Source organism: Aptenodytes patagonicus, chromosome 6, assembly GCF_965638725.1.
Source record: "Aptenodytes patagonicus chromosome 6, bAptPat1.pri.cur, whole genome shotgun sequence".
Taxonomy (NCBI): domain Eukaryota; kingdom Metazoa; phylum Chordata; class Aves; order Sphenisciformes; family Spheniscidae; genus Aptenodytes; species Aptenodytes patagonicus.
In genome coordinates this window covers 33,167,829-33,181,060 of record NC_134954.1, presented here as the reverse complement: position 1 = coordinate 33,181,060, position 13,232 = coordinate 33,167,829, and the positions used below count along the sequence as shown (strand labels likewise).

General features: G+C 46.6%; 1 protein-coding gene across 2 annotated transcripts in view; it reads right to left on the bottom strand.

The window, feature by feature from the left end:
* Positions 1 to 3,785: 3,785 nt before the first annotated feature.
* The window catches only part of LOC143162146 (UDP-glucuronosyltransferase 1A1-like), a 34,109-nt gene continuing 24,662 nt past the window's right edge, over positions 3,786 to 13,232 (bottom strand). Inside the window, exons 1-5 of one of the 2 annotated variants that reach the window (XM_076342024.1) lie at positions 9,795 to 10,677; positions 7,574 to 7,705; positions 7,225 to 7,312; positions 6,186 to 6,405; positions 3,786 to 4,830 (exon numbers count right to left, since the gene is read on the bottom strand). In XM_076342024.1, the coding sequence (XP_076198139.1) occupies positions 4,533 to 4,830; positions 6,186 to 6,405; positions 7,225 to 7,312; positions 7,574 to 7,705; positions 9,795 to 10,646 (1,590 nt within the window). In that variant the 5' untranslated portion in view covers positions 10,647 to 10,677 and the 3' untranslated portion in view covers positions 3,786 to 4,532. Of the gene's footprint in view, positions 4,831 to 6,185; positions 6,406 to 7,224; positions 7,313 to 7,573; positions 7,706 to 9,794; positions 10,678 to 13,232 lie in introns of those variants that run through there. The other variant, XM_076342025.1, reaches the window with a different exon arrangement.

The window sequence follows — 13,232 nt, the reverse complement described above, 5'->3', positions numbered from 1 at the left end:
CAGGGCAGGAGTTCGCTCTGGGAAAGATGAGGTTGGAGATAGCATCATCTCTCCCAGAAATACCAGCATCCTGAGCTGGCTCAGATGGCAAGGAAATGTTTGTAGATGGAGGTTCCATCTTCTCTTTCCTTTGTAAGACTGGTTCAGTCCCGGCAGCCTGCAGCACCGCCCGCAGCCGGGTTATGGACCAAGCTATGGACCGAGCCCAGCTGCCACATGGGCTTAACCTGGCTCACTGAGCTTAAATGCCAAAGCCAGAGCAGTTTACTCCCTTTCCGGGTTCAGCAGGGCACATTCCTCCCCAGGAAGGGGAGAGGCTGTCCTGCATTTTGTGCCTGGTTCACTTTGGCAATTGCTTTCCCCAGGTTTCATCACGCTCACCTATAAATAACTCCTAAAAACACCTCTGCAGGTGGTAATTAATTGGAGAGCTGTGTGGCTGCTCCAGCTAAAAGTATCTGGCTTGCTAGTGGTGGCTCCCTGCCATCCTCGAGGCAGTGCTGGGGACGAGAGCTGACCATCACACAGCATGTCACGGGATGGGACATCTCTGGTGCCAAGCCCCAGGCTGCGGGGTAGAGCTCATCCACTGAGAAGCTGCAGGGAGCAGAGCCTGCTTTGGGATAGCTCTGGAGAATGATGCGGAGCTGGGGCATGTCCTGGGGGAATCTCAACCGCTTCCTGCAGGGACTGTGGGGGGCTGCATGGTGCCTCCTGTATCAGCGTTACCCCTGCGCTGCTCCCCAGGTTTTCAGGGAGGAAGGCAGGGCTCTGGACCATCGCAGTCATCACATCTGCAGCCCCAAAGCAGCCTTGTTTGTGGATGCATGTGGGTTTGGGATTTTTTTGGTTGGTGTTTTTTTTTTTTTTTTTTGAATGAGGCTGGTACTGCTCCTGGCAGGTCAGCATCCCTTGTCCGCACTCCTCAGGGAAGTGGGCATGCACACCATATTTGCTCATCTCGATCTTTCAGTGCTTTCTCCCAGTGGGAAACAAGGCTGAAAGGGGGTTTGGGAGCTCCTCTGAAACCCCCCAAACTGGGATCATGGCTGGCTGCCAGCAGCAGTAAGTATTTACTTTTTACAAAGCCACCCAAAAATAGATCTTTAAAAAAATCAAGTTAAGTAATTGCAGGTCTGAGCATGAGCATCCGAGTGGAAGTGCGCAGGGCGAGGCAGCACCGGGGACGCATCTGCAGGCGTTTGGCCCTGGGAGCCCTGCGCAGGGGAGGAGGAGGGAGTGCTCATTTGCAGGTCGCTGCTGTTTCTTGCTCTGCTCCTGAATAACGAGCATATTTAACTTCTCAGTGTGTCTTGCAAGGGGGCGAGTTCACCTCTGAGCGCTCTGTCACTGTGGGCCAGGGGGTCTTCTTGGACCCATGCACCAGGGAGGTGGAGGAGCCCGAGCGACACCCAGAGCTCCTGTGGCAGTGGAAAAAACCTCCCCCGTTGCCCTTGGGGACCAGGGGGCTGGGGTGAGGCTGCAGAAAAATGTCAGCAATTCCTGTCATTTCCCGAGGTCTGGCTGGTGGGAAGCAGCAAGAGATGCCAACTGTACCCTCCCACCAGAGCCAGGGCTGCTGTGTCCCCCAGGACATCCCCATCCATAAGCCAAAGAAGCTCTCGCCCATGTTTTGCAGCCAGGGGGGGTCCGAGGGTCACCCGAGCCAGGAGCAGCACTGGCTTGCACTGCTTTTCATTCCCAGCCTTACTGTTGCAAGCCTGGATGTTAAAATCCAGGAAAAAATAAACTAAACACTAAAAAAGTCCCCGGGTGGGAGCAGAAAGCAACAGCTGTCCTCTTCTTTCACAGATCCAAAGGGGGTGCTACATGAGCACTTGGCTATGCTGAGAGGCTGCTGGAGGCGGGAGGTGTTTGTGCCTCTCCTTTCTCCATGGGCAGTGAGGGATTTTGGCCGCTGGTTTATGGCAAGTGTTTAAAAGCAGAGCTTTGGAGGGTTTGCTGGAAAAGCTCAGGCTGCAGTGCCTGGAGCCCTGGGGCGATGTAGAACCTGCACAGCTCAGGGAGAGGGGCGATGGCTGGTCCTGCCTCAGTTTCCCCTTCTGGGAAGTGGCCTGATTTCAGCTCTATTGCTTAGAAATGCATCATAACAATGATTTCTCCTTCTCCCAGTAAGGGAAGCAGGGGCTTGGGCTTTCTGACCTGTTTAAGGGGCAGCATGGCTCTATATGGTAGCTGATTAAGGGGTGATAAGAGTGGATGGCATCCCCAGAGTAACTCTTCCCTTCGGAAGGCTGTGTTGCATTGATACTGCAGCCCCTCCATTTCCCTCCTCTGCACCAAAGCGGCTTGTCCCACGCAGTTTGGCCCCTAATTCACTCTGAAAAGGATCTCTCTGCAGCAGGGTCCGTATTCCTGGAGCACAGGCAGATAAACAAGTTGCTGTTGACTTCCACCGACCCACCTGGGCTGGCTTGGTGGGGAAGGATGGCCTTTTCCTTGCTCCCTCCTGTTAGTGGTATCGTAGTGTCCTCTGCTGGGCACAGCTGAAACTGGACACGACATGACGGTTGTCCAGTCCCGGTCCCCTAAGGGCCCTCTCTCCTCCTTATTTTTCTGGTAAGCCAAGGGAAAATAAAGAGCAGGACAAACTAGTCAAGGCTAAGGAGAGCAAAAGGAAAAGGAGAGGAGGAGGAGGATACCTGATTTCTGCTGCTGTTTTACTTCAGCCTTGTTAGAGATCTTTCTGAAATGAAAGCCATGGGATGGGCATTTTGCATCCTCCTCCCTCTCTCTTAGCTCCTTTCCTCCACCTACACAAGAGGTTTTGAGTTGAACAAAAAAAAAACCAAAACCCAAACAGCTGCAGCTGGGATTTTTTTTTAAATTCTGTTCATCTGATCTGAAATTAAGGGGGTTTTCTCTTGTCCATGTAGAGAAAGTCACTGGATTGATCCAGAGCCTGTTTGCAGCAGGGTACTCAGACAACATCTCCATAAGGACGTTTTAAAGTGCTTTTTGCATCAGACAGCTGCTGGAAGCCAGCCCCATGCTCAGAGATGACTGAAACCACTGCAGTTGGTAGTGCGACGGGCACTGCGAGGTCTTGCTGGGTCTCATTTCCAGAGGCGCTGCGTACCGTTGCACAGATGCACTGCTGTCACCTGGCTCCAGCCAGGACTGTGGGGACAGCCAGAGCTGTCACTTCAGGAACGTGTGGACCTGCAAAAGCTGCATGTTAAAAGCAGGTCAGCTCTCATGCACCATGGGGGACTCCCTCTGTGTGTCCCAAGGAAGAGGTTTCCATCTGTTTACTGAGGGCAGAAGGTGGGGAGGGAAAGGCAGAGGATGAAAAGCAACAGTTGGCATCAGTCCTGGGCAGGTTGCAGGTGGCATGGATGCCCACAAGAATCGGGCACTGCAATGGGGACAGGCTCCAGAGCAGAGGGACTGTCTTCTGGAACTTAATGGCTTTCACTAAAGTACATGCTTTTTCAAACAGCAATAGAAAATAACAGCACCAGGTACTTAGCAGGATGCCTGCGCCGCCATGACGTACCAGGATGCCCCAGCCTGTTTTGAGCCCTGAATATTAACTTATGTTTAGGGTCTTTTCTGACTTTTTCTATCCGTAGTAGTGAGGATGTAACCCCTCAGCAAGGACCAAGTCACCAAGCAGTGAGACAGTAATGCTGAGAACTGGCTTTTGTGCAGAGGTGGCTTTCACACTGTGGGGCATTGAATCTTTTCCTTCTCCAGCTCCCTCTCCATGATCGAACAAGTGTCCAGCCCCGTATCTCTCAAGTCAGAAAACATAAGAGCCATTATTGTTAGTATTGGGGATTTATTTATAGGGGTGGGGTTTGGGTCTTTATCTGAACATCACTTACAAAGAGGAAATCAGTTGGGTTTCAGAAACAATGCTTACAAAGGTCTCATCATCTAACACGTAAACTCCAGATACAGCACTCTGCCTGATGGGGAACTTGGGTGAAACACTAGTGGCTTTACAACCACTTCCCTGCCGAAACCTTGATTGAGTTCAGGGTATTGTAAACACACACAAAACCCATTTAAGATGTGCATGTAGCTTGGCTTATGTGACATGTATTGTCAGTGTGTAACATTTGCCTCTTCTATAACAACAGCTATACAAAGATTTCAAAGTGCTTGATAAACCTGACAGTCTTACACTAGAGCAAATGGTTCTCCTAAAGCCCTTGAAGCAAAGTCTTATGAAATCCCTATATATCTCTCCACTGCATATAGAGATAAAAAAAAAAATATCACCATGAGTCCTCTGTACACCAAGACGTGGAAGCCAGAAGCCTTGGACTAATATCCTTCCAAGTAACTGAAGTACTCCCATACAAATTATTTTTAACACCCGATTCTTAATTAAAGGCAAAAATTGTTATCATCAGTGAAACAACCCCTCCTATGGTGCCAGTTTAAAGGAACACTATTATTTCTTGACAGAAAGTCAGCAATTATTTTAGTGAAATTTGAGATGTTCTCTGATCCTTCTGGTCTGGAGCGGAGGCCTTATGTCCTACCACTGGTTTCATCTGCTAGTGGGACTTTGATTTGGTTGGCTTTCTTGGTCTTCCCTTCTTACAGCAGCACCTGCGGCAGCAGAACAGGCAGCACTTCAGAGAAATGAAGAGGGAGAGGAGCACCACAGAGAGGAGGAAGGCGATGACGTCCAGGGAGTGGTACTGGATCCAGTTCAAGTCGTGAGCAGCAGGTCGCAGGTGTGGGGCCCCTTTGTGTCTCATTACAAACTCCACCCAGTGCACAGCCAGGTCCAGGGGGTGGATGGGTCTGTCGAGGTGAAGGTCAGAGAGACGCTTGATGTTCTCTTTGTACCTGCCAAGAAAGGATGTTCAGTGTTTTCAATGACTTGTGCTGCTGAGACTGAGTCCCCAGAAAACAAGGATGTTGTCTGACGGCCCACTGGGGGCTTCTCTGGTGGTGTTTCCCCAACACTACCACCTCATGAGGAGGATAATGGCAAAGTTATGGGCCCAGAAAAGTGCTGTTTTCAATGACAAAAAAGAGGGAAAGGTATTAGAAAAGAAGAAAAAGAAAAAAGCTTAGTTTGAGCTGTCAGCAAAATCTCTGGGGTGAAGGTATCTGGCTGAAATGTGAGACTGGGTGTAGAAAAGCTGTCCAGCTGAAGATCAAGATGCATTATTATTATTATTATTATTATTATTACTGTTGTTGTTATTATTATTCCTATAAGAAGAGTGGTTAGGAAACAATAGCAATAGGTGCCATTTTTCAGAAACATGTTGGGGAGGAGGATGCCAAGGACTCAGAGGCCCTAGTGACAACAGAGAATGGGAGCAGGGAAGAGGAGGGTATGTCTTAAAGCTCCCCTTCGCTGTGATGCCTTAAAACACCTTGGGCATGTTGACTGCAATACTATGATGTCTAGTGTGGTTCCCTGTACCGCTTCAGTGTATCCACACATATTCCTCCTGCTCTGTGCTGGAATTGTCCAGCATTGCTGAGCCAGGCAGCAGCTGACTGTGCTCATACAGCTCCTTATGAGCACTAGGGGGGGAAAAATGACTGGTCTGTAAAATAAATGAGTGATAATAGCTATGTTTAGTAAACCCTGCCAGCTGGGAGGTAATGTTTCCTGATGCAGTACAGCCTCTGGACTATACTGAGGCACTGCCACTTGTCTCCTTCCTCCTGCTGCTGTGCAGACAGCATCTCTGGGCAACCGCCATGCAAAGAAAATCAGCCAGGCAGCTGCGCCTTTCAACCTTTTCAGGATCCCCACTGACTCATGTGACCACTGATTTAGGGAACAAAAGCAGTTTGCCACATCTCCCTTCACTGATCGCCTTTTCTACCACATTGTGTCAAAGCCCTCGACATCACTGCCTGGTAAATTTGGCTTTAAGCAGGTGACACATCTTTTGTCAACTTGATTTCTTCCATTGCACTTATACCCCATATTCTCTGATACCGGCATCCTCTCACATCAGCCAGTTCTAGTCACCTAATGATTATAATCCCAGGCAGTGAGAAGGATGGCTCTGTTACAGGGACAGGATGAAGTTAACCCAGGGCAAGCATCAGCTTCTCGATGATGTAACTTTTATAAGAAGGCATATAAGAACAGATCAGTATTCTGTTAAGCTGGAAGCTAGAGTACTGGCGTTACAGAACAGTAAAAGCAGAAAGGCTGTGCTTCTATTACTGACTTTTTATCATTAATAACTGCTTTCAGGGCAGCGGAGATGTCCTTTGAAGTCATTTCGAGTATATTCAGTGTCAGTCCTGCTCCCCGTGACTCTATTCGCTTGGCGTTGTCCATCTGGTCTCCAAATAAAGGCATTAGTACCATTGGCACTGCATTGCATATGCCCTCATAAACACCGTGTGAGCCTCCATGGGTAATAAAGGCACGAGTCTTAGGGTGAGCTGTGGAGGAAAGAAAGACTTGCTTAACTATTTGATTTGTTAAGTCACAGTAACACATCTCTGGGGAAAAACTTGCACAAAAATGAAACTGGTAGGTATAAATCAAGAACTTCGGGCTGTCATGTGCATCATTACTTATGGACAGACTTAGGGCTGCAGAGAACAGGACATTACAGGCAATTGAATGAACCTTGGATTGTAGAGCTCTGTCTTGGTTTGGGTAATCTCTGGAAAGCCTTGGATAATCCTCCAAAGCTTCTCAGATTTTAGGATGAAATCAGAGCCAAGTGAGGTTTAAAGAGGATGTTACCATTGCTTGCTTTTTTACCATGTCTTCCATTTGCTGGCTTTGCAGATCTCCCACAGCCAAGCCTTGTTGTCTAACCAACAAATGCACTCCTGGCAGTAGCACATACAATTTTGCCACTTGAAAAGCCTGACGACCTGTCTGGAAATGCTCACTCGGGGACCTTAAATTTTCTTTTCAGTCCAGTAGACAAAAACATGACAAAAACCCATGGCTGGGTGTTGAGACTGGTTAGTCAGAGATAAAGATCACCCACTTTTGACAGTAAGGGTAGTCAAGTGATGGAACACCTTTCCAAACAGTGTTGTTTCATAATTCGGCAATTTTGAAGTTGCAATCAGTTAAGTTTCTAAAAGACGAGCTCTGGTTCAAACAGCAAAGGCTGTAAGGAAGTCCTTGTGACCCACAGTGATACAGGGAGTCAGCACAGATGATGCTAATGGGGCCTTACAACAGCATTATCAGATTAAAAGAAACATGCTGGTATATCACTCAAGGTATCTCAGACCTACCTAGAAGATCATTCTGTGGCAGCCATTTGACAAGCTTTACGTTCTTCGGCAGGTTGGGGGGCACCTCTCCTGTGTATCGCCACAAAACCTTTCAAGAGAAGTAAACACAATGTCAGTTCTCAGCAACCAGCCTCTTGCTGCTCCTCAGTGGGTTTGAAAAGCACAGCTGAAAACATCTGTGGTGCACAAAACCTGTTTCGTCGTGCAGAGCAGCTGGGGTGATAGTTTCTTCTGGCATCAGGCAGTAGAAGAAAGAAGGGACCAAGCACACTGAAAGCCAAAGGTAATCATATACTGTATTTGAAAAGTCTTGAATTGCTATGCTGGAAGGGGAAAAGGGAAACCATACCGTTTGAGGGACTGATCCCAAGGCATCTGCAATTTCTGTGGCTTTCTTCATAGGAATCTCAGAGACCATGGAGCCCAGTGAGAAGACAACAATGCCGTGTTCTCCAGAGGCATTCACAATAGCTTCAAACTCCTGCCAACACAAAGCACATCCTTAGTCAAAGTCCCTTCCACATCATACACTGTAATTTCTGTCATGTTCCCACAAAACTAGCTGGAAAGGCAATAAAATGAACAGTCAACACAACAAAATTATGATCAGGAAAATTAGTTATCTATATGAAAATGAGTCCCAGGGGAAAAAGATGGGCACAGTGGGATGAACAAAGTTATGGAGGTGCGTGAGTGTTTGCAGAACTGAAGCCCGAACCAAGATTCAGTATGGACATGAGAAAAAATTTACTTTAAAACAGTCACATAGCAAAGCCTGCCTGCTCAAAGACATCAGTTTCTGTGCAGTAAAAAAGATGCTGTACCAATTACAGAGATCAATTCATCATCATACTTTTCCTGGCAACCAATCCCTAGGTGAATACATTGTGGTTTATTTTCACATTTATTGCAAGTCAGATGCTCTGGCTTTAGAGTTGATGCTCTTCTTTTCAAACCATGCAGCTGCAAGAGAGAATTAAGATTTTGAAAAATGTTCTGACAGCAGATAGTTCTAATTTCTAATATCTGGATTTACTGGGTCTGTTTTGAGTATGATAATACTGAACCGCTGCCAATTTTTTTTATCATCTGTTTTGTTTGTTTGATTTAAATAAAAGAAGGACTAGGAGATCTGTCACTGGAATCCAAGAACAAAAGGATTCCGATGAAGCATAAAAACAGCTGAAGGCTGGAGCAAAAATCCTGTGCCATAGAAAAATATTTGGTAAAGCCAGGGAAGGAAGGACAAAACTGGAGGGAATTGCTGCAGGCATCAGAGTTAAATGAGTGGAATAAAATTAATTAAATGTTCCCATAAGTCTGGCAATTGAGATGTTATCTCTAGGGTCTGAGGGGATAACCGAGATTGACCCTCTTAATTTATGCTCTGTTACGTATTTTTGAGGCTGATCAGAGTGCCATGGCCCTTCGCTTGGACTGGATCCCAAATGGAAGGCGCCATTGAAGGTTTGCTGATAGCTGCACCCTGAACAGCAGACCTGGTGCTCTCCTGGGGCAAACAAGGTGAAATGTAACTCTCATTTCAGGGCTTGGTTCTGTCTTACCAGATTTCTCTGAAGACACGTTCTCCATTAAGGCGTTGTAGATGTTTGGTTGGGAACTCAGGGCTCAGTTCTATATAAACTCACAACATCTGGGAACTGCAAAATCCTCCCCAAACTACAAATGTGCTTTTGGTACAAAATTCTTTGGCAGTTCCTGATGCAGTGGAACAGATATGGCTATTTCAGGGTGTATTTAGCCCTATTTATTTTCTGTGGGACTAGTCACATCAGTTTTACTCTGTTCTTTGAATGTTTTTGTGTGCCAAGGTCTGACTTTCTGCTCAGAAATGCCACTACCATTATGAAATTTTTGCAGCCTTGCTTTGGGAATAGGTGGGTTGTTTTACTAAAGTCTTTTTAATCAGCAGCTGCTTGTATCAGTGGGTGCTACACATGACCTTTATGAAATACCTGCAGTAGACACTCACTGAAAAACAGGAGAAAGCACTAAGAATTAGGAGGATTTTTTAGTGGAAAGTGACAGATATCCCATATTTAGGAAGGTTGGCATAGTTCAAGCAAAATACAGGTGCAGTTCAGATCTGGGACAGAGTATTTTACACAAAAGAAGCAGATCTCTTGCTGCTTCACTGGGTGGTGGGGATTTCATTCAGGTCTGCTACTGTCTGAAATTCCTGCAGAAATGGTCCTCTGCTCAAGGGCAGGGGACTAGGATGATGTGGCCTGCTGCATTACCCTAGCTAGCACCAAGTCTTGTAAACAGGTATACAAAACAAAATTACTAGAAATAGGCAGCCAGAAAATACTGGGGGAAAAGAACTGGAAAAGCCCAGCTTTGTATGCATGCTTGTCTGGGAATCTGGAGGTCTCCCACAAAGTAACATACTCCTTAATGCACAAGGGATGCAGAGGTGCAAAGTACTTTCCTAGCCACTTCCACCTCGCTCTTTCACCTGTTATTATTTGTTACTCCCCGGAGCTCCATCTCATGGTGAGAGCAAACAGTACAGCCATAGCTAAACTAGGGGAAAAAAGGTAACTAACCTGTGATAATGCTTTTTCCTGAGTGCAGCTTATACCTCCGATCAAGACCATATTAGGCATTAGGGGCCTGGGGTACTCAAACACAAAGTCATATTTCATGAGCCAAATAGACGCGTGGCTGAACAGCTCAAGCACTGTTGCCTCTTGTTGGAGGAATTCTTTGATCAAACAATCATACGGTGAATAAAGCAAGCTGCAAGCCAGGGAACTGCTCAGGCTAGCTATGAGATTGCCCGTGCGCTGGAGGAACGCCATGCGGTCCGTGTAGCGAGTAAAGAACCTAGGAACGTAAGAAGGAGGATTTGGACAGAGGGTAGCGTGGAAGTCTAGGCTGCACGGCAGTCCCCGTACGAGGTACACAGAAGGTAGGGAGAGATGTTCGGCCACTATCTGTCCACATGGGAAAAAAGGATCCATAAAGACAGCATCAAATTTGCTTTCCTCAAGGTATTCGATCAGCTCTTTGTTAGACAGAAGACGTTTGCAGGAATCAAAGAACATGGTTGTAATATTTGCCATTTTTGAGAATTTTTCCATGAAGGGTTGAGGTGTGAAACTCCTATAGCCCAGCTTTTTAAATTCTGCCTCCACATACTCCTTGGTGTAAGACACTGAGTATGTTTTCATGGTGTAATGCACTGACGAATCTATCCGCAAATTTATCTCTGGCGCAACCACCGTGATTTCATGTCCCCTCTGTCTGAGCCGCTCCACAACTGGGTGCATGCTGAGCCAGTGGCTGCCATCGATAGGTACAACCAAAAGCTTTCCACCTTCAGAAAAGGTCCACAGGAGCAAGAAAAACACAGCCCAGGAGGCAAGAGAATTAAATCCTGGATTTGAAGAAGCCATTTTCCTTGTGCTGTCAGCAAAGTTTTAAACAGCCACAAAACTATCGCAGGGGACGGGGAGTGAATCGTGGGGTACTTTGCACTTCAATCTTAACTAAGGTAAAAGTATTTAATTTTTAACAGACTGTATGTTTGTGGGCAGAAATGAGGGTAATTTTTAACTATGGGTAAAGGTTGGGTTTATCATCTGTGCACATGGTGAAGGCTTTAAGCAACTGGGCACTGCAAGGTAAAGTTGAATGCTTGAATTAACATTAGAGAATTCAAATGCTCGAGGGAGAGGTGTCAAGCAATTGGCCATGTGTCACACTGAAAGGCTGAACAGAGTTATGAATGGGAGGTAACACCTGACCAAGCAATCGCTATCTTATTAAAATCTAGTTAATGATGAACTCCCTACCTCGAGTCTGCTCAGCTGATTGAACACAAAACTCGGAACAAAAGTCTGACCTTTGGATTACCTTGTGCTCTCAGAGTCTCAACAAGAAGCAATGATTGGCAGAGATTTGATATACAGTGGGCTGATAAAGTTTATCTTCAGATTTGTTTCTACGTTGTACCAGTTATCAAAGTGAAAGCCCTGAGTCTACAGTAGTAAATGTGATGCAAGCTTAGCAATAACTTCTGCTGTTGCAACACCACTGCGGTCTGAAAAACAGAATAAACCACTGACATCTGTGCTATTTGCACAGCCCACTAGGGAGATTTAAACAAGCTAGGGAGGGAGGCTAGATAGTTACAATCCTGAAGGCTTCTTTTTTCTAATCATCCTCTTATATGCTATCTTACATTGCTTCTAACACAAATTCAAACACAAAAGAGCGCTCTCTACCATCTTTGATCGCATACCCCTAGTTTTGGGGTATTCATCCGTATTTATCAATCTCTATGGCACACTATAAGTGCCTGGGTATATACTCGATGGGGAGTAACAATGATGACAGAGCCAAACTTTTCTGGGTAGCAGTAAATAGTATAATCAGGGCCACAAATGGCAGTTTGAGAGATTTGGACTGAACATTTGGAAAAAGATTTTTACCTCTGAGGATTTGAAGGTTTGCCTATATAACAGCATGGCTGACGTGATCTGATGTGGAAGACACTCCCACTCTAAGGACTTGTTTAGATATCCAGATCAGGTTGATTTGAATGGGATTTAAGTGCCTAATTATTCTTGAGAACCTGGGTTGAAGCTGCAGCAAATGATGCAATGGAAATCCAATGGGTAGACGGGTGAATGAAATAGGCGCCTATAAACAAAGCAATGTCCTTAGACAGGGAGAACATGCAAAGGCAAATGAAAACTTTCAAGATAAACCTAGAAAAGCAGGTATCTGCAGTTTGTGCTTAAAAGAAGTGCCTGACAAAGCAGATATCATCTGCCACTAAGGCATATTTCATGGAAAGGGAAAAGGTGGATGCCAAAAGTTTGCAAGTTTACAAAAGCAAAATAAGATGACACCAAGCTGAGTGGTGCGGTCGACACGCCAGAGGGACGGGATGCCATCCAGAGGGACCTGGACAAGCTCGAGAAGTGGGCCTGTGTGAACCTCATGAGATTTAACAAGGCCAAGTACAGGGTCCTGCACCTGGGTCGGGGCAACCCCCGGTATCAATACAGGCTGGGGGATGAAGGGGTTGAGGGCAGCCCTGCCGAGAAGGACTTGGGGGTACTGGTAGATGAAAAGCTGGACATGAGCCAGCAGTGTGTGCTGGCAGCCCAGAAGACCAATCGTATGCTGGGCTGCATCAAAAGAAGCGTGGCCAGCAGGTCGAGGGAGGTGATTCTGCCCCTCTGCTCTGCTCTGGTGAGACCCCACCTGGAGTACTGCATCCAGCTCTGGAGCCCTCAGCATAAGAAAGACATGGACCTGTTGGAGCGGGTCCAGAAGAGGGCCACGAAAATGATCAGGGGGATGGAGCACCTCTCCTATGAAGAAAGGCTGAGAGAGTTGGGGTTGTTCAGCCGAGAGAAGAGAAGGCTTTGGGGAGACCTTCTTGCAGCCTATCAGTACTTAAAGGGGGCTTATAAAAAAGATGGTGGCAAACTTTTTAGCAAAGCCTGTTGCGACAGGACAAGGGGGAATGGCTTTAAACTAAAGGGGGGTAGATTTAGACTAGATATAAGGAAGAAATTTTTTACCCTGAGGGTGGTGAGACACTGGAAGAGGTTGTCCAGAGAGGTGGTGGATGCCCCATCCCTGGAAACATTCAAGGTCAGGTTGGACGGGGCTCTGAGCAACCTGATCTAGTTGAAGATGTCCCTGCCCATGGCACGGGGTTTGGACTAGATGATCTTTAGAGGTGCCTTCCAACCCAAACTATTCTATGATTCTATAAGATACAGGAAAGGTAGCTGAACAAGAGCAATTGCTGGCTGGAGAAGAGAGACTGTTTTAGATCCCCAACCAAGCACACCTGATTGGCGAGAGCTCTGAACAGTTTCTTCATGCTGTGCAGCAGCCTGGAAGAGTTGTCTTGGAGCAGGTAGGAGTGATGGGAAATCTGGTTCGTGAAATGGCTACCTTTGCCAAAGGCACCTGGGTGTGATAAGCACATTCCAAGGCTAATACTAAGTGTGTCCTAA